This window comes from Ranitomeya imitator, chromosome 4 (genome assembly GCF_032444005.1).
Source record: "Ranitomeya imitator isolate aRanImi1 chromosome 4, aRanImi1.pri, whole genome shotgun sequence".
NCBI classification, from domain to species: Eukaryota; Metazoa; Chordata; class Amphibia; order Anura; family Dendrobatidae; genus Ranitomeya; species Ranitomeya imitator.
The window spans coordinates 218,686,309-218,708,392 of record NC_091285.1 but is presented as its reverse complement, the minus strand read 5'-3'; the positions used below and the strand labels follow the sequence as shown (position 1 = coordinate 218,708,392).

At 42.1% G+C, this 22,084-nt stretch overlaps 1 protein-coding gene across 1 annotated transcript; it reads left to right on the top strand.

Moving 5' to 3' along the window:
• The first annotated feature begins 274 nt into the window (after nucleotides 1–274).
• On the top strand, nucleotides 275–11,063 carry LOC138675822 (uncharacterized). Its single transcript, XM_069764382.1, has 4 exons — nucleotides 275–1,055; nucleotides 1,243–1,308; nucleotides 3,555–6,841; nucleotides 9,088–11,063. Exons 3-4 carry the CDS (start codon nucleotides 5,860–5,862, stop codon nucleotides 9,294–9,296), a joined length of 1,191 nt encoding a protein of 396 aa, XP_069620483.1. The 5' UTR covers nucleotides 275–1,055; nucleotides 1,243–1,308; nucleotides 3,555–5,859; the 3' UTR covers nucleotides 9,297–11,063.
• Nucleotides 11,064–22,084: the final 11,021 nt, after the last annotated feature.

Genomic DNA, 22,084 nt, shown 5'->3' with positions numbered 1-22,084 from the left:
ACGTGACCGCTGAAGAGAGGAAGAAGCTGCAGCACAGAAGCCCGTGGGACGGCAGGGACAGCGCGAGGATCGCTGGGACTAGGTAAGTATACCCCAGCGCCCTCAGCCCCTCACCTGCCGACCCCACCGCTACCGTGACTCGAGTATAAGCCGAGGGGGGCACTTTCAGCCCTAAAATTTGGGCTGAAAATCTCGGCTTATACTCGAGTATATACGGTATTTCCATTGTGACATAGATATAAGTATATAGTGTTGTTGTGTATCTGTGGTTGTGTTTAATTGTACATTGCTGTGTTCTGCACAGGCCTTTTCTTCCACAACCGAATATGGATTTTAAGTCCAGGGAGGCATCGTGGCAGGGGCAGATAAATGCGGTATTCCTGAACAATGATGTGGCATCAAATGATACTGGTGGTTTAAAATTTGACGAAATATTTAAAAATATCAAAAATTTGACCTATAAAAGAACACGGTGTTGGTGGAGCAAAGCGTTCCTGGAAAATTACATCCAGCATAACCTGATCCCTAGGGGGTTGCGCATACACGTCACCCCATCGTTCCCTGTAGGTGATGAAGTATTCATTAAGGATTGGGAAGAAGTCTGCAATTCGGCCTCTAAAAAATTGATGGAACTCCTGGTTAAATATAACTCCACGAATCTGATGAAAACTGATAGATCTCTGGATGAGGTGTATATTAAGGCTAAAGCCTGTCTAACCACGGAACAAATTGGCACATTGGATGGTCAATTAGAGAAACTCATGGATCAGTGGATTAAGGAAATTCGTACAAATCAGACGAGCAAGCTGCATAGAGATCAGAGGGATTTTGCAAGTGGTAAGGTCTACAAGTGGCGTAGACCAAATTTATACAGTGGAGATCGTGATCGAAGTGCCTCCATCTCATCAAATCAAGCCCCTAGTGATGTCTCTGGTGCCTCCTGTTCTGCCTCTGTGGTCACATCAGTCGCCTCTACGCCAAAACGCAAACGAGAACCACGTTATGCACCAGCTAAGCGCAGTTTCGGGTATTCTCCAGGAAATTCCAACTTAAAGGTGATTAACCTGAGCAATCATGTATTAACTGACATTGAAATTGATATCCTTCAAAAGGGTTTGATGTTTTGTCCCGCAGCCCAATTTAACAAATTTACTGCTGTGAAGGACTTACATTTATTTGCCAGAAAGCTGATGTTCAAAAAACTATTTCATAATTAGGGTACATTGCAATTGTTTCCCACAGAGGCGGAACAGGAGGCACTGACCATCCTTGATGAATTGGCTAGAGAACATAATGAACCAGTGGGAGGTAAGATTCCACCATCTATTCGACCTAAATCACACAGATTCCCTCCTTTGTCGACATGTCCAACGATTGATGTGTTTGTGAAGACTGTGAGTAGGGACCTTGATAAAATACCGCAGTTCCCGAATGGAGATAATTTAAGTGGTAGGGAGAAGCAGGCATTAAAAAATCTACAGAGCTTCCAGGACGTGGTTTACAAACCTGCTGATAAAGGGGGGAATGTTGTAATATGGCCTAGACAATTATATGAAGGTGAGGCACTTCGCCAATTGGGTGATGGAGTGTGCTACAAGAAAATGACCTTCAACCCCCTGGCTAAATTTCAGGGTGAACTTGAGGTGATCCTCAAGGTAGCCCTTGAATCAGACACAATCACAAAGGAACTATTTGGGGCCCTCCATGTTTCTGAACCTGTAATTCCTACTCTATACTTGCTGCCGAAAGTTCATAAAAATCAGACAAATCCACCTGGGAGGCCTATAATTTCTGGCTGTGGTAATTATTTAGAGAAGGTCAATAAATACATAGACTTTAGATTACAACCAATGGTCGCTGAATTGCCCTCGTATATCAAAGATACAAATGACTTTTTAAAAAAGATTGATGGCCTACATGTTGGTGTGGGGTCTCTCCTAGTATCTTGTGATGTGGAGAGCCTATACACCAACATTCGCCATAGTGATGGTGTTCATGCAGCCACATACTATTTGGGATCTTCTTCATTACCTGAATCCATAAGGGGATTTGTGGTTCAGCTGCTCGAGTTTTCTTTATCCAAGAATTTCTTTTTATTTAAGGGGTCCCTCTACCTGCAGCTCCAGGGCACCGCCATGGGTGCTTCTTTTGCACCGGCGTATGCAAATTTATTCCTGGGGCTGTGGGAGAGGGACCTCTTTATGTCTGGACTTATGCCTTCGGTGGACCGCATCCCTTTGTGGGTGCGGTTCATCGATGACATATTTTTTATATGGCAGGGTCCAGTGGATTTATTACAGGAATTTATGAGACAGCTGAACCACAATTCACGGAATCTGCACCTTACATATAGAGTTGATCCAAATGAGATGGAATTTTTGGATGTGCAGATATACAGGAATGAGGATGACTGCCTTGCTACAAAGGTTTTTCGTAAAACTACAGCGGTCAATTCGTTGCTACATGCAACATCCTCTCATCCTCCCCCAATGGTTAATGCTATCCCCATTGGCCAATTTTTGAGATTGCGGAGAATATGTTCTAGTGATATAGACTTTGAGGAACAATCAGTGGCGTTAAAAGAGAGATTTATTGAGCGGGGCTATAGCCGGCGATCAATTAAGAGGGGCTATAATAGAGCCAAAAATATCACACGACATCAGGCACTTTATGGGAGTAGACCACAAAAAACTAACCAAAAAGTGAGATTTATCACACAATATAGTGGTCAGAATGAAATGATGAGATCCCAACTTTCTAAATCTTGGGGGATATTACAAACGGACCCCATTCTTTCCCAATATGTAGGTGACAGACCTAATATTACATATCGTAGGTCTCGAAATTTGGGCGATTGTTTGGTGAAGAGCCATTATGACTTTAAACCAACAATCCCTACCTTTCTGGACAATGTGAGTCGCCAAAATGGATGTAAAGCATGTGGTAAATGTGTGGCCTGCCCGAATGTGGCAAGGGCCCATACATTTACTGATTCAAGCGGTAATCGCACTTTTAAAATTAAACATGCCATTATATGCGGCACTAAAGCTGTCATTTATTATGCCGTATGCCCATGCTCATTGATATACGTGGGTATGACAACAAGACAGTTTAAGGTGCGTATTCGTGAACACGTCCGTGGTATACAGGCTGCCTCAGACATGGAAGATATATCTGAATTAAAAACCCTTCCAAAACATTTTAGGATCCATCATAACTGTGACCCGTCTGGTTTAAAATTTATAGGGATAGATACTATTACATTGAATGAACGTGGAGGTGAAATTGGTGTGCCCCTTGCCAAAATGGAGACAAAGTGGATTTGGCTGCTGGATACGGTGTCACCTAAGGGACTAAATGAAAATTTGAGCTTTGCTCCTTACATATAAACAACCATCAGTTTTATAAACTCTTTTATCTTGTTTTTAATCTTTTTGTTTTATGTTTTTATGTCATTTTTATCATTGTAATTTTTATGTCTTGTTCCCATTCTAATCTCTATTGGACTATGTGGATTGTATTTTAACTTAATATTTTATTTTATTTATTTTTAGTGATCTACTTACCTGCATGTCAATTTTTCTTGGTTCCTTGCCATTATGGGATTTGTAGTTCAGGAGGGCTCGATGTGGGTGTGCTTCGGATGAGGGAGATGATTCTGCTCCGAGTCAAGCTGGATATCTGTGGAAAATGGAATATGTTATATGCAATGCGTGTCCTTATATTATATTGTATATTGTATTATATATATAGGATTTCATGATACTGTGGAATATACCTATATGTGTTTATATATAATGTATATAATTTTTAATTTTGTATATTTGTGCAACCTTAGCCCCCCCTATATATATACTTGGATACATATTTGGGTTCTCCCTTAGCCATATAAAGCTCTATACATCACTGCAGGTTGGATCCTTTTCAGATTTTTTCATATTTATTAATTCTCTACAATTGAGCCGTAAAAGCTAGTCTTTGATTTGGAAGTTTTTTTACCAATCACTTAATCTCTAGTAGCATCATAAATCTTCTTGGCTGTTTTTTATTATTATTATTAATTTTTTTTGGTAAACAACCTATTTTTCTATGCAGGTTGACAGGATGAGCCGCGTATTGACCACTTTCATATGTGGTCCGTAGTGATCTTCTTACGATGCAGCTAGGACATCTTTTGGTGGTGTAATAACCCGCTCTTCTATACTGGGTGGCTTTAGAATGATACCCATTAATTATTTGACTGCTCTTATATATGATACGGACTATGAGGGATTAGGTTATTCCTTACTTATTTTTTTATATATAGTGCAGTAAGGATACTCTGGGATAGAAACATATCTGACCTGTCCTTAGTCAATCCTATCTGCCTTGTATTGCAGTAGTTGCGGCTGACATAGTCCTGCTTCGGCTCCCATCTACTCTAGACGCGGCTCTTTGGTGGTGCGCATGCGCGGTCGGCGTGAAGGGGTTCGGCCGCTCTGCGTCTTCGTAGCTATGGTGACGTCGGGTACTTTGCCCCCGTATGTCCGGCTGCGTGACGTGGGCGGTTCGGATTCCGGAAACGAAAGGACTGCGCATGCGCCACCTACACCCGGGCCGATGATGCTAGTTTGGGGACATACTATATATATAGCGCCTAGGCGCTCCATAAGTCACCCCATGACGAAGGACTTAGATCCGAAACGCGCGTCGGGGTGTGCTTATACAAAGGACCGGACTGACCCTGACCCCTTTTGGATAAGGTACGGTGCGCTTTATACCACTTATGCTTATTAGCACCTTGTAGTGGGACACCTGCTGGAGTTAGTCTGTAGCTGTGTGTGCTAATCCAGAGGAGCTTGTCAGTGATAGCCACACTTACTTTGGCCATATATTATTTGAGGAATGATGAGTCTTTCTTCTTGTTTATAGTATAGCACTTTTATTCACTTAGTACAGTGTGGTACACTTTTGGTGTAATCCCCTCTTCTTGCATACAGTATACAAATCTCTGATTGAAAGCCCAGTATTGCACAGGTAATTGCACCTTGTTTCACAGCTTTTATCTGTTATAGCTGACTACTTGGTTACATTCCATACACCTTGGAGCCAAATGGTTTATATGTGGTACTTATGCACTGTCATTGTATACATGTTTTTCTAAACTTGCACCTTATTATTGAATACTGCTTATTTTGCACATTGTTTTTTGTGCACCTATATATATACTTATATTTTTTTATCACTGAGCACTTTAGTAGGACAGTTGCTCCTCATATACCTCTCTTGGATTTTTTTACCAAATTTCTTAGTATTCATTGTGGCTCTTTTTTCATATTTTTTTATATATATATTTTTATATAGGTTTTTTCATTTCCTGAAATTCATTTTGGTCACCCTATGTGCATTTCTTTGATATGTGGCTACTTTTAGTGGGTGTTCTTACCTTTTTATAAACAATATTGTATTATTTATTTCTTGGGTCAGTCCGTTGTAGTATTTCACCTTGTATTGTATACATATATTGATTTTATATGTTTTTATTGATAAATAATTCCTTTGTTTTTTGTGCGCACAAATTATGTATTATTAAAATATATTTAATTGCCAGTCATACATAATAAAGGCATTTTATATCTATTCTCTGCCTGGCGTTTTACCTGGTATTGGTCTATATTTTGGTTGTGGGTGCTTTTGTCCTTACATTGTGGTTGTAGTCCACATTCTTTTCTTCCACGGAGCACTGGTCACTTATAAATTTCACAAGTATATATTTCCATTGTGACATAGATATAAGTATATAGTGTTGTGGTGTATCTGTGGTTGTGTTTAATTGTACATTGCTGTGTTCTGCACAGGCCTTTTCTTCCACAACCGAATATGGATTTTAAGTCCAGGGAGGCATCGTGGCAGGGGCAGATAAATGCGGTATTCCTGAACAATGATGTGGCATCAAATGATACTGGTGGTTTAAAATTTGACGAAATATTTAAAAATATCAAAAATTTGACCTATAAAAGAACACGGTGTTGGTGGAGCAAAGCGTTCCTGGAAAATTACATCCAGCATAACCTGATCCCTAGGGGGTTGCACATACACGTCACCCCATCGTTCCCTGTAGGTGATGAAGTATTCATTAAGGATTGGGAAGAAGTCTGCAATTCGGCCTCTAAAAAATTGATGGAACTCCTGGTTAAATATAACTCCACGAATCTGATGGAAACTGATAGATCTCTGGATGAGGTGTATATTAAGGCTAAAGCCTGTCTAACCACGGAACAAATTGGCACATTGGATGGTCAATTAGAGAAACTCATGGATCAGTGGATTAAGGAAATTCGTACAAATCAGACGAGCAAGCTGCATAGAGATCAGAGGGATTTTGCAAGTGGTAAGGTCTACAAGTGGCGTAGACCAAATTTATACAGTGGAGATCGTGATCGAAGTGCCTCCATCTCATCAAATCAAGCCCCTAGTGATGTCTCTGGTGCCTCCTGTTCTGCCTCTGTGGTCACATCAGTCGCCTCTACGCCAAAACGCAAACGAGAACCACGTTATGCACCAGCTAAGCGCAGTTTCGGGTATTCTCCAGGAAATTCCAACTTAAAGGTGATTAACCTGAGCAATCATGTATTAACTGACATTGAAATTGATATCCTTCAAAAGGGTTTGATGTTTTGTCCCGCAGCCCAATTTAACAAATTTACTGCTGTGAAGGACTTACATTTATTTGCCAGAAAGCTGATGTTCAAAAAACTATTTCATAATGAGGGTACATTGCAATTGTTTCCCACAGAGGCGGAACAGGAGGCACTGACCATCCTTGATGAATTGGCTAGAGAACATAATGAACCAGTGGGAGGTAAGATTCCACCATCTATTCGACCTAAATCACACAGATACCCTCCTTTGTCGACGTGTCCAACGATTGATGTGTTTGTGAAGACTGTGAGTAGGGACTTTGATAAAATACCGCAGTTCCCGAATGGAGATAATTTAAGTGGTAGGGAGAAGCAGGCATTAAAAAATCAACAGAGCTTCCAGGACGTGGTTTACAAACCTGCTGATAAAGGGGGGAATGTTGTAATATGGCCTAGACAATTATATGAGGGTGAGGCACTTCGCCAATTGGGTGATGGAGTTTGCTACAAGAAAATGACCTTCAACCCCCTGGCTAAATTTCAGGGTGAACTTGAGGTGATCCTCAAGGTAGCCCTTGAATCAGACACAATCACAAAGGAACTATTTGGGGCCCTCCATGTTTCTGAACCTGTAATTCCTACTCTATACTTGCTGCCGAAAGTTCATAAAAATCCGACAAATCCACCTGGGAGGCCTATAATTTCTGGCTGTGGTAATTATTTAGAGAAGGTCAATAAATACATAGACTTTAGATTACAACCAATGGTCGCTGAATTGCCCTCGTATATCAAAGATACGAATGACTTTTTAAAAAAGATTGATGGCCTACATGTTGGTGTGGGGTCTCTCCTAGTATCTTGTGATGTGGAGAGCCTATACACCAACATTCGCCATAGTGATGGTGTTCATGCAGCCACATACTATTTGGGATCTTCTTCATTACCTGAATCCATAAGGGGATTTGTGGTTCAGCTGCTCGAGTTTTCTTTATCCAAGAATTTCTTTTTATTTAAGGGGTCCCTCTACCTGCAGCTCCAGGGCACCACCATGGGTGCTTCTTTTGCACCGGCGTATGCAAATTTATTCCTGGGGCTGTGGGAGAGGGACCTCTTTATGTCTGGACTTATGCCTTCGGTGGACCGCATCCCTTTGTGGGTGCGGTTCATCGATGACATATTTTTTATATGGCAGGGTCCAGTGGATTTATTACAGGAATTTATGATACAGCTGAACCACAATTCACGGAATCTGCACCTTACATATAGAGTTGATCCAAATGAGATGGAATTTTTGGATGTGCAGATATACAGGAATGAGGATGACTGCCTTGCTGCAAAGGTTTTTCGTAAAACTACAGCGGTCAATTCGTTGCTACATGCAACATCCTCTCATCCTCCCCCAATGGTTAATGCTATCCCCATTGGCCAATTTTTGAGATTTCGGAGAATATGTTCTAGTGATATAGACTTTGAGGAACAATCAGTGGCGTTAAAAGAGAGATTTATTGAGCGGGGCTATAGCCGGCGATCAATTAAGAGGGGCTATAATAGAGCCAAAAATATCACACGACATCAGGCACTTTATGGGAGTAGACCACAAAAAACTAACCAAAAAGTGAGATTTATCACACAATATAGTGGTCAGAATGAAATGATGAGATCCCAACTTTCTAAATCTTGGGGGATATTACAAACGGACCCCATTCTTTCCCAATATGTAGGTGACAGACCTAATATTACATATCGTAGGTCTCGAAATTTGGGCGATTGTTTGGTGAAGAGCCATTATGACTTTAAACCAACAATCCCTACCTTTCTGGACAATGTGAGTCGCCAAAATGGATGTAAAGCATGTGGTAAATGTGTGGCCTGCCCGAATGTGGCAAGGGCCCATACATTTACTGATTCAAGCGGTAATCGCACTTTTAAAATTAAACATGCCATTACATGCGGCACTAAAGCTGTCATTTATTATGCCGTATGCCCATGCTCATTGATATACGTGGGTATGACAACAAGACAGTTTAAGGTGCGTATTCGTGAACACGTCCGTGGTATACAGGCTGCTAGAGACATGGAAGATATATCTGAATTAAAAACCCTTCCAAAACATTTTAGGATCCATCATAACTGTGACCCGTCTGGTTTAAAATTTATAGGGATAGATACTATTACATTGAATGAACGTGGAGGTGAAATTGGTGTGCCCCTTGCCAAAATGGAGACAAAGTGGATTTGGCTGCTGGATACGGTGTCACCTAAAGGACTAAATGAAAATTTGAGCTTTGCTCCTTACATATAAACAACCATCAGTTTTATAAACTCTTTTATCTTGTTTTTAATCTTTTTGTTTTATGTTTTTATGTCATTTTTATCATTGTAATTTTTATGTCTTGTTCCCATTCTAATCTCTATTGGACTATGTGGATTGTATTTTAACTTAATATTTTATTTTATTTATTTTTAGTGATCTACTTACCTGCATGTCAATTTTTCTTGGTTCCTTGCCATTATGGGATTTGTAGTTCAGGAGGGCTCGATGTGGGTGTGCTTCGGATGAGGGAGATGATTCTGCTCCGAGTCAAGCTGGATATCTGTGGAAAATGGAATATGTTATATGCAATGCGTGTCCTTATATTATATTGTATATTGTATTATATATATAGGATTTCATGATACTGTGGAATATACCTATATGTGTTTATATATAATGTATATATTTTTTAATTTTGTATATTTGTGCAACCTTAGCCCCCCCTATATATATACTTGGATACATATTTGGGTTCTCCCTTAGCCATATAAAGCTCTATACATCACTGCAGGTTGGATCCTTTTCAGATATTTTCATATTTATTAATTCTCTACAATTGAGCCGTAAAAGCTAGTCTTTGATTTGGAAGTTTTTTTTACCAATCACTTAATCTCTAGTAGCATCATAAATCTAATTAATTTTTTTTGGTAAACAACCTATTTTTCTATGCAGGTTGACAGGATGAGCCGCGTATTGACCACTTTCATATGTGGTCCGTAGTGATCTTCTTACGATGCAGCTAGGACATCTTTTGGTGGTGTAATAACCCGCTCTTCTATACTGGGTGGGTTTAGAATGATACCCATTAATTATTTGACTGCTCTTATATATGATACGGACTATGAGGGATTAGGTTATTCCTTACTTATTTTTTTATATATAGTGCAGTAAGGATACTCTGGGATAGATACATATCTGACCTGTCCTTAGTCAATCCTATCTGCCTTGTATTGCAGTAGTTGCGGCTGACATAGTCCTGCTTCGGCTCCCATCTACTCTAGACGCGGCTCTTTGGTGGTGCGCATGCGCGGTCGGCGTGAAGGGGTTCGGCCGCTCTGCGTCTTCGTAGCTATGGTGACGTCGGGTACTCTGCCCCCGTACGTCCGGCTGCGTGACGTGGGCGGTTCGGATTCCGGAAACGAAAGGACTGCGCATGCGCCACCTACACCCGGGCCGATGATGCTAGTTTGGGGACATACTATATATATAGCGCCTAGGCGCTCCATAAGTCACCCCGACGAAGGACTTAGATCCGAAACGGACTGACCATGACCCCTTTTGGATAAGGTACGGTGCGCTTTATACCACTTATGCTTATTAGCACCTTGTAGTGGGACACCTGCTGGAGTTAGTCTGTAGCTGTGTGTGCTAATCCAGAGGAGCTTGTCAGTGATAGCCACACTTACTTTGGCCATATTTTATTTGAGGAATGATGAGTCTTTCTTCTTGTTTATAGTATAGCACTTTTATTCACTTAGTACAGTGTGGTACACTTTTGGTGTAATCCCCTCTTCTTGCATACAGTATACAAATCTCTGATTGAAAGCCCAGTATTGCACAGGTAATTGCACCTTGTTTCACAGCTTTTATCTGTTATAGCTGACTACTTGGTTACATTCCATACACCTTGGAGCCAAATGGTTTATATGTGGTACTTATGCACTGTCATTGTATACATGTTTTTCTAAACTTGCGCCTTATTATTGAATACTGCTTATTTTGCACATTGTTTTTTTGTGCACCTATATATATACTTATATTTTTTTATCACTGAGCACTTTAGTAGGACAGTTGCTCCTCATATACCTCTCTTGGATTTTTTTACCAAATTTCTTAGTATTCATTGTGGCTCTTTTTTCATATTTTTTATATATATTTTTTTATATAGGTTTTTTCATTTCCTGAAATTCATTTTGGTCACCCTATGTGCATTTCTTTGATATGTGGCTACTTTTAGTGGGTGTTCTTACCTTTTTATAAACAATATTGTATTATTTATTTCTTGGGTCAGTCCGTTGTAGTATTTCACCTTGTATTGTATACATATATTGATTTTATATGTTTTTATTGATAAATAATTCCTTTGTTTTTTGTGCGCACAAATTATGTATTATTAAAATATATTTAATTGCCAGTCATACATAATAAAGGCATTTTATATCTATTCTCTGCCTGGCATTTTACCTGGTATTGGTCTATATTTTGGTTGTGGGTGCTTTTGTCCTTACATTGTGGTTGTAGTCCACATTCTTTTCTTCCACGGAGCACTGGTCACTTATAAATTTCACAAGTATATATTTCCATTGTGACATAGATATAAGTATATAGTGTTGTGGTGTATCTGTGGTTGTGTTTAACAGTACTCCATGTGCGGTCTAACCAGGAATTTGTACAGAGGCAGTATAACGCTCTCATCATGTGTATCTAGACCTCTTTTAAGTCACCCCACGATCCTGTTTACCTTGGCGGCCGCTGCCTGGCACTGGCTGCTCCAGGTAAGTTTATCATTAACTAGGATCCCCAAGTCCTTCTCCCTGTCAGATTTACCCAGTGGTTTCCCGTTCAGTGTGTGATGGTGATATTGATTCCTTCTACCCATGTGTAAACCTTACTTTTATCATTGTTAAACCGCATCTGCCACCTTTCGACCCAAGTTTCCAACTTATCCAGATCCATCTGTAGCAGAATACTATCTTCTCTTGTGCTTTATATAGGTTTGTATCATCTGCAAATATCGATATTTTACTGTGTAAACCTTCTACCAGATTGTTAATAAATATATTGAAGAGAATAGGTCCCAACACCGACCACTGCGGTACCCCACTGGTCACAGCGACCCAGTTAGAGAATATACCATTTATAATCACCCTCTGCTTTCTATCACTAAGCCAACTACTTACCCATTAACACATATTTTCCCCCAAGCCCAGCATTCTCTGTTGTGAATTCTGTGGCTGAGTTCACTTCTGTGGTCACAAGTGGTATTGCAGTCTCTGGGCTTCCTCCCTCAGGTGTTTTGGTGAGCTCGTTGGCTGCCTTGCTATTTAGCTCCACCTGAGTCTGTCTTCCTTGCTCCTTGTCAATGTTCCAGTGTTGGATCTGAGCTACTGCATCTTTCCTTGGGCCTGCTGCTCTGCTAGATAAGTGCTTCTAGTTTGTTTTCTGTTTTTTTCTGTCCAGCTTGCTATTAACTTTTGCTGGAAGCTCTGAGAAGCAGAGGGGTGCACCGCCGTGCTGTTAGTTCGGCACGGTGGGTCTTTTTGCCCCTTTGCGTGGTTTTCGTTTTAGGGTTTTTTGTAGACTGCATAGTTCTCTTTGCTATCCTCGCTCTGTCTAGAATATCGGGCCTCACTTTGCTGAATCTATTTCATTCCTACGTTTGTCTTTTCATCTTGCTAACAGTCATTATATGTGGGGGGCTGCTTATTCCTTTGGGGTATTTCTCTGAGGTAAGTCAGGTTTGTATTTCTATCTTCAGGCTAGTCAGCTCCTCAGGCAGTGCCGAGTTGCATAGGTAGTTGTTAGGCGCAATCCACTGCTGCTTATAGTTGTGTGAGGATAGATCAGGTACTGCAGTCTACAGAGATTCCACGTCTCAGAGCTCGTCCTATTGTTTTTGGTTATTGCCAGATCTCTGTATGTGCGCTGATTACTGCACGCTGTGTTGCCTGATTGCCAGCCATAACAGTACAAGGAGCCTCACCAATGATTCCCAATAGAGGGAAAAAAGAAATCCTGACATCATTTTTTTTTTCTTAGCTCTGTCTTCAGTCTTTTTTTTCCCCTAGACATTAGAGTGCTTCAGGACACAGCTGTGGACATGGATATTCAGGCTCTGTGCTCCTCAATGGATAATCTCGTTGTAAATGTACAAAAGATTCAAGATACTATTGATCAGAAATCGATGCTAGAACCAAGAATTCCGATTCCTGATTTGTTTTTTGGTGACAGAACTAAGTTCCTGAGCTTCAGAAATAATTGTAAGCTATTTTTGGCCTTGAAACCTCATTCTTCTGGTAATCCTATTCAACAGGTTTTGATTATTATTTCTTTTTTGCGCGGCGACCCACAGGACTGGGCGTTTTCTCTTGCACCAGGAGATTCTGCATTGAGTAATGTTGATGCATTTTTCCTGGCGCTCGGATTGCTTTACGATGAGCCTAATTCAGTGGATCAGGCTGAGAAAAATCTGCTGGCTTTATGCCAGGGTCAGGATGATGTAGAAGTATATTGTCAGAAATTTAGGAAATGGTCAGTACTCACTCTGTGGAATGAATCTGCACTAGCGGCTTTGTTCAGAAAGGGTCTCTCTGAAGCTCTTAAGGATGTAATGGTGGGATTTCCTATGCCTGCTGGTTTGAATGAGTCTATGTCCTTGGCCATTCAGATCGGTCGTCGCTTGCGCGAGCGTAAATCTGTGCACCATCTGGCGGTACTGCCTGAGAGTAAACCTGAGCCTATGCAGTGCGACAGGACTATGACTAAAGTAGAACGGCAAGAACACAGACGTCTGAACAGACTGTGTTTCTATTGTGGTGATTCTACTCATGCTATTTCTAATTGTCCTAAACGCACTAGGCGGTTCGATAGCTCTGCCGTTATTGGTACTGTACAGTCCAAATTCCTTTTGTCCATTACCTTAATGTGCTCTTTGTCATCGTATTCTGTCATGGCGTTTGTGGATTCAGGCGCTGCCCTGAATCTGATGGATTTGGATTATGCTAAACGTTGTGGATTTTTCTTGGAGCCTTTGCGGTGTCCTATTCCGTTGAGAGGAATTGATGCTACACCTTTGGCCAAGAATAAGCCTCAGTACTGGGCCCAGCTGACCATGTGCATGGCTCCTGCACATCAGGAAGTTATTCGCTTTCTGGTACTGCATAATTTGCATGATGTGGTCGTGTTGGGGTTGCCATGGCTACAAACCCATAATCCAGTATTGGATTGGAACTCTATGTCGGTAACCAGCTGGGGTTGTCAGGGAGTACATGGTGATGTTCCATTTTTGTCTATTTCGTCATCCATTCCTTCTGACATCCCAGAGTTCTTGTCGGACTTTCAGGATGTATTTGAAGAGTCCAAGTCTGATGCCCTACCTCCGCATAGGAATTGTGATTGTGCTATCAATTTGATTCCTGGTAGTAAATTCCCTAAGGGTCGTTTATTTAATTTGTCCGTACCTGAACACACCGCTATGCGCAGTTATGTGAAGGAGTCCCTGGAGAAGGGACATATTCGCCCATCGTCGTCACCATTGGGAGCAGGGTTCTTTTTTGTAGCCAAGAAGGATGGTTCGCTAAGACCGTGTATTGATTACCGCCTTCTTAATAAGATCACTGTTAAGTTTCAGTATCCCTTGCCATTGATTTCTGACTTGTTTGCTCGGATTAAGGGGGCTAGTTGGTTTACTAAGATTGATCTTCGTGGTGCGTATAATCTGGTGAGAATCAGGCAGGGAGATGAATGGAAAACGGCATTTAATACGCCCGAGGGTCATTTTGAGTATCTGGTGATGCCGTTCGGACTTGCCAATGCTCCATCTGTTTTTCAGTCTTTTATGCATGACATTTTCCGTGAGTATCTGGATAAATTCTTGATTGTTTACTTGGATGACATTTTGATCTTCTCAGATGATTGGGAGTCTCATGTGAAGCAAGTCAGAATGGTTTTCCAGGTACTGCGTGCTAATTCCTTGTTCGTGAAGGGATCAAAGTGTCTCTTCGGTGTGCAGAAAGTTTCATTTTTGGGGTTCATCTTTTCCCCTTCTACTATCGAGATGGATCCGGTTAAGGTTCAGGCCATCCAGGATTGGACTCAGCCGACATCTCTAAAAAGTCTGCAGAAATTCCTGGGCTTTGCTAATTTTTATCGTCGCTTCATCTGTAATTTTTCTAGCATTGCCAGACCATTGACCGATTTGACCAAGAAGGGTGCTGATTTGGTTAATTGGTCTTCTGCTGCCGTGGAAGCTTTTCAGGAGTTGAAGCATCGTTTTTGCTGTGCCCCTGTGTTGTGTCAACCTGATGTTTCTCTTCCGTTCCAGGTCGAGGTTGATGCTTCTGAGATTGGTGCAGGGGCGGTTTTGTCACAGAGAGGTTCTGGTTGCTCAGTGTTCAAACCATGTGCTTTCTTTTCCAGGAAATTTTCTGCTGCTGAGCGTAATTATGATGTGGGCAACCGAGAGTTGCTGGCCATGAAGTGGGCATTCGAGGAGTGGCGTCATTGGCTTGAGGGTGCTAAGCATCGCGTGGTGGTATTGACTGATCATAAGAACTTGACTTATCTCGAGTCTGCCAAGCGCTTGAATCCTAGACAGGCCCGTTGGTCGTTATTTTTTGCTCGTTTTGATTTTGTGATTTCATACCTTCCGGGCTCTAAAAATGTGAAGGCGGATGCTCTGTCTAGGAGTTTTGTGCCCGACTCTCCGGGGTTATCTGAGCCGGCGAGTATCCTCAAGGAAGGAGTCATTGTGTCTGCCATCTCCCCTGATTTGCGGAGAGTGTTGCAGAAATTTCAGGCTAATAAACCTGATCGTTGTCCGGCCGAGAAACTGTTCGTCCCTGATAGGTGGACTAGTAAAGTTATCTCTGAACTTCATTGTTCGGTGCTGGCCGGTCATCCAGGAATCTTTGGTACCAGGGAGTTGGTTGCTAGATCCTTCTGGTGGCCATCTCTGTCACGGGATGTGCGTGCTTTTGTGCAGTCCTGTGGAATTTGTGCTAGGGCTAAGTCCTGCTGTTCACGTGCCAGTGGGTTGCTTTTGCCCTTGCCGGTCCCGAAGAGGCCTTGGACACATATTTCGATGGATTTCATTTCTGACCTTCCCGTTTCTCAAAAAATGTCGGTCATTTGGGTGGTCTGTGATCGCTTTTCTAAAATGGTCCATCTGGTGCCCTTGGTTAAATTGCCTTCCTCCTCTGATTTGGTGCCTTTGTTCTTCCAGCATGTGGTTCGTTTACATGGCATTCCTGAGAATATTGTTTCTGACAGAGGTTCCCAGTTTGTCTCGAGGTTCTGGCGAGCCTTTTGTGGTAGGATGGGCATTGACCTATCTTTCTCCTCAGCCTTCCATCCTCAGACTAATGGCCAGACCGAACGAACCAATCAGACCTTGGAAACATATCTGAGATGTTTTGTTTCCGCTGACCAGGATGATTGGGTGTCATTTTTGCCGTTGGCTGAGTTCGCCCTTAATAATCGGGCCAGCTCGGCTACCTTGGTCTCTCCATTTTTCTGCAATTCTGGGTTCCATCCTCGTTTCTCTTCAGGACAGGTTGAGTCTTCGGACTGTCCTGGTGTGGATTCTGTGGTGGACAGGTTGCAGCAGATCTGGACTCAGGTAGTGGACAATTTGACCTTGTCCCAGGAGAAGGCTCAGCTTTTCGCTAATCGCAGACGCCGTGTGGGACCCCGACTTCGTGTTGGGGATTTGGTTTGGTTATCTTCTCGTCATATTCCTATGAAGGTTTCCTCTCCTAAATTTAAACCTCGTTTTATTGGTCCGTATAGGATTTCTGAGATTCTCAATCCGGTGTCTTTTCGTCCGACCCTCCCAGACTCCTTTTCCATACATAATGTATTCCATAGGTCGTTGTTGAGGAGATACGTGGCACCTATGGTTCCATCTGTGGAGCCTCCTGCCCCTGTTTTGGTGGAGGGGGAATTGGAGTATATTGTGGAGAAGATTTTGGATTCTCGTGTCTCTAGACGGAAACTCCAGTATCTGGTCAAATGGAAGGGTTATGCTCAGGAAGATAATTCCTGGGTTTTTGCCTCTGATGTCCATGCCCCAGATCTTGTTCGTGCCTTTCATGTGGCTCATCCTGGTCGGCCTGGGGGTTCTGGTGAGGGTTCGGTGACCCCTCCTCAAGGGGGGGGTACTGTTGTGAATTCTGTGGCTGAGTTCACTTCTGTGGTCACAAGTGGTATTGCAGTCTCTGGGCTTCCTCCCTCAGGTGTTTTGGTGAGCTCGTTGGCTGCCTTGCTATTTAGCTCCACCTGAGTCTGTCTTCCTTGCTCCTTGTCAATGTTCCAGTGTTGGATCTGAGCTACTGCATCTTTCCTTGGGCCTGCTGCTCTGCTAGATAAGTGCTTCTAGTTTGTTTTCTGTTTTTTTCTGTCCAGCTTGCTATTAACTTTTGCTGGAAGCTCTGAGAAGCAGAGGGGTGCACCGCCGTGCTGTTAGTTCGGCACGGTGGGTCTTTTTGCCCCTTTGCGTGGTTTTCGTTTTAGGGTTTTTTGTAGACTGCATAGTTCTCTTTGCTATCCTCGCTCTGTCTAGAATATCGGGCCTCACTTTGCTGAATCTATTTCATTCCTACGTTTGTCTTTTCATCTTGCTAACAGTCATTATATGTGGGGGGCTGCTTATTCCTTTGGGGTATTTCTCTGAGGTAAGTCAGGTTTGTATTTCTATCTTCAGGCTAGTCAGCTCCTCAGGCAGTGCCGAGTTGCATAGGTAGTTGTTAGGCGCAATCCACTGCTGCTTATAGTTGTGTGAGGATAGATCAGGTACTGCAGTCTACAGAGATTCCACGTCTCAGAGCTCGTCCTATTGTTTTTGGTTATTGCCAGATCTCTGTATGTGCGCTGATTACTGCACGCTGTGTTGCCTGATTGCCAGCCATAACAATTCTCATTTTGGGTACCAACCTCTTGTGTGGCACGGTATCAAACGCTTTGGAAAAATCAAGATATACCACGTCCAATGGCTCACCTTAGTCCAGTCTATAGCCTACCTCTTCATAAAAACTGATTAGGTTGGTTTGACAGGAGCGATTTCTCATAAACCCATGCTGATATGGAGTTAAACAGTTATTCTCATTGAGATCATTCAGAATAACATCCCTCAGAATCCCTTCAAATATTTTACCCACAATAGAGGTTAGACTTACTGGCCTATAATTTCCAGGTTCACTTTTAGAGCCCTTTTTGAATATTGGTACCACATTTGCTATGCACCAGTCCTGCGGAACAGACCCCGTCGCTATAGAGTCCCTAAATATAAGAAATAATGGCTTGTCTATTACATTACTTAGTTCTCTTAGTACTCGTGGGTGTATGCACAGTTAAAAGTGCTGTAATCTCTTGTATGTTTAGCAGGACTGGTATCTACCAATACATGGTCACATATCAGTGTGCGACCATAGTTGTAATCAGATGTTTTGCCCACCCCCTCAGCTGAATCCCTAGAGAATACTCTGTGGTCAGTGCTTTATCATGAAAGTTGACATTGAGGAAGAAGAATAGAATAGAAGATTGCTGTCCTGTTGAATATTTGCAGTATCTTTTGTGTGCTGTATCTATATCCTATCAATGAACGGTCAGACTCAAGTCACAAAACAAGGAAGAGATGGATTGGTTACTTTTTGCATTTTGTTCATTTGTCAGCTGTTTACCGTTCTGTTTATACGGTCCAATAGTCAGGAATTAACATTCCCCATGATTGGCTATTCTAAATGTGACTATAGGCTTACACTAAACAATTGCTTAGTTAAATAATTGTATCAACATACACTAAATAAAGTGTAATAGATTTAACACACCAAAATAAGTATTGATTAAAAATAATCCTTCCAGTAAAGCATATTGACCATACAGAAACATGCGAGACCCCCTGGGTTATATAAGGAAATGCACTTCAAAGGCTTAGGAGGCCAACCTAGGATTCCTAATAATGGGTCTAAATGTGACATTCCTGTGCTAACCTCCTGACCCCTCTGAGACACACAGTTTCCAAAGGTGAGGAGGTGATAGGCACTTCACACTTTGTCAAATGAACTCGCGACCTCCCTAAACAGCCCCTTAATGATAGGGGCCCACCAAGTATGGGAGGCCAGCTATCACATTGAACTAGAGAACACAGCAGGAGGCCAATTACAAAGAGGAAAGGGAATGGATAGGAGAATTTTATCACTTGTCCCGATATTGCCTTTTGTCCAGATTGGCCAAATCAAAAAGTTTTTAAGGAATTTATCCATGGAGTAAGAATTGAACCAAGACCAAGTTGGGTATTATCATGACAGGCCATGCCTCTTCTCCCTCTCACCACATCTGTCATTTAACTTCTGAGTGATGGCCAGCTGTCACATCCCAACACAGTGACCTCCTACAATGAATGGTGTTTGTGTTCAATCATCACTCCTGTTGCACAGGGTTGTGGAGCCAAACCTTGGCAGACATGTGATCCCCAGGCTGGAGTCTGTCTGCCTATATATTTCACTTCTGGAGCCAGAGATTTCTTTTGTTGTTTTCTTTTCTTAAGCCTACAATTCAGGTAATTAGGGAAGGCTCTGTTAATCCTCTCCTCGTAAAGGAAAAATGCAATTGTCCAGAGTGAAAGCTCAATGAGGGTTGTCAGATCTATTAAAATGGTCTCATAAAATGAAATTGTTGGGTCATGGAAAGTTAACCAGACTCAAAATTATACCCATCCTAAGTAATAGGAAAAAATAGAAGGTAACCCTATTGTTTCATTACAGATTACTGTATATTCATCAACGTGAAGTGGAATTTTAGTCGAAATTCTGACTTTGTCATTTTCATGATATAAAGCAATGCGGAGACAAAAAAAACGTAACCAGATCTTTACAAAAAATAAATGTGTCCAAACATATTAGATTTACTGTTTGTCGGAATGACCAACTATCTTATGTGTTTGTGGGTGTCCTCGCCCTTGCCATTCATAGATATCATAGGAAAGATGTATCAGACATGTTGGATTTCAACACCCTGACCTTTTGGGTTTTTTAAGATAAGCCTCTTCCAGAAATCTACAAAAGCATCTTTTTCTGCTTTCTTTCTACTCATCTCATTCATCTCTTAGTTGAGCCAGACATGCATGCATAAGGAGCCAGAGGAGTATATTCGCCCAGGAAATAATAGTACGGCCTCGTACTGTCCAGAACAACATGTACTTTCACTTGCTGTTCAGCCTCATTTCCTACACGAACTTGACCTTAGCCCTATCTGACTATATACAGGAAGCAGTCACTTGTTCGAACACTAAGCCCTTCCCACTATGGGCTGGTTCCAAACACTAACTCTTACCTTACCCTAATGTCACTACCTAACTAGAGTCAACTATCTTATACTTCCTATCTTATGTTCTGATCCCTAAACTGTCTTATCCTCTGCTTTCCTATACTGTACACTATCAACACTTGGCATTACCCTTACATTACATATACACTATACATTATCATATCGCAATACACAATATATACTAAAAGATCCATGACATGGTTTACACAACAATACAATGTGATTAGTGTCTTCAGGGGTAGGAACGCCTTACACCCTTACACATGCATAAAAGTGTCTTCCCTCAACATTTCCGACAACCTTGAATATTTTCTGTTCAAAATGTTGATTTTTTTGTCACAATAAAGATCAAGAAATGCTTGTTAGGTAGCATTAATTATTAATTTTACTCATTTATATACAGCCATCATATTCCCCATTGCTTTACAGACATTATCAGCATGGTCCCTGATGGGGCTCACAATCTAAAATCCCTATCAGTATGTCTTTGGAATGTGGGAAGAAACCGGAGTACTCGGAGGAAACCCACGCAAACACGGGGAGAACATACAAATAACTTACAGGTGTTGTCCTTGGTGGGATTCGAACCCAGGACCCCAGCTCTGCAGTGCTAACCACTGAGCCACTGTGCTGCCCATTAGCTATCTACTATATAATTGTCTAAGGTTCACTTCCATCTGTCCATCTGTCTGTCGCAGATATTCATTGGTCGCGGCCTCTGTCTGTCATGGAAATCCAAGTCGCAGATTGGTCATGGCAAAACGCCCACGACCATTGCCACGACCAATCAGCGACGGCCATAGCCTAGCAGCGAAATGGCCGCTGGTTTACTTCCCTGCAGTCAGCGCTGAGCGCTCACACAGGGTTAATGCCCGCGGTCCGTTAACGCAGCTATTAACCCTGTGTGACCAACTTTTTACTATTGATGCTGCGTATGCAGCATCAATAGTAAAACGATCTAATGTTACAAATAATAATTAAAAAAAAGGTTATTCTCACCTTCCGAGGTCGGGCGCTGTCCTCGGCTGTGCAAGCGGCAGGTTCCAGTGGCAAGGATGCTATGCGAGAAGGACCTGCCATGACGTCATGTGACCGCGATGTCATCACAGGTCCTGTGCTCATACCAACCCTGGGACAGGAAGCTGCCGCGTGCACCGCACACAGGCGCCAGGACTACAAGGGGCCTTCGGAAGGTGAGTATATGTTTATTTTTTATTTTAAGTTTTTTTTAACCACGCATATAGTGCCCACATTGCTGTATACTACGTAGGCTGTGTTACATACTGTGTGGGCTCTGTTATTTACTACATCTCTGTGCTATATACTATGTAGATGCGCAATATACAATGTGACTGTCCAATATACTACCTGGCTGTGCAATATACTACGTGGCTCTGCTATATACTACGTGGCTGACCAATATACTACATACCTGTGCAATACACTACGTGGCTATGTTATATACTATGTAGCTCTGCTAAAAACTACGTACACTGTGTTATATACTAAGTTGGTTGTGTTATATACTACGTCACTGTGCAATATAGTACGTAGCCTGTGCTATATACTACCTACATATTCTAGAATACCGGATACGTTAGAATCGGGCCACCATCTAGTCTAAGGCTGCCGTCACACTAGCAGTATTTGGTCAGTATTTTACATCAGTATTTGTAGCCAAAACCAGGAGTGGAACAAATAGAGGAAAAGTATAATAGAAACATATGCACCACTTCTGCATTTATCACCCACTCCTGGTTTTGGCTGAGAAATACTGATGTAAAATACTGACCAAATACTGCTAGTGTGACGGAAGCCTCAGGGTCACTTCCGTCTGTCTGTCTGTCTGTCTGTCTTTCTGTCATGGATATTCATTGGTCGCGGCCTTTGTCTGTCATGGAAATCCAAGTCGCTGATTGGTCGTGGCAAAACGCCCATGACCATTGCCACGACCAATCAGTGACGGGTGCAGTCCGGCGGCAACATGGCCGCTCCTTCCTCCCCGCAGTCAGTGCCCGCTCCATACTCCCCTCCAGTCAGCGCTCACACAGGGTTAATGGCAGTGCTAATGGACCGCGTTATGCCGCAGTGTAACGCACTCCATTAA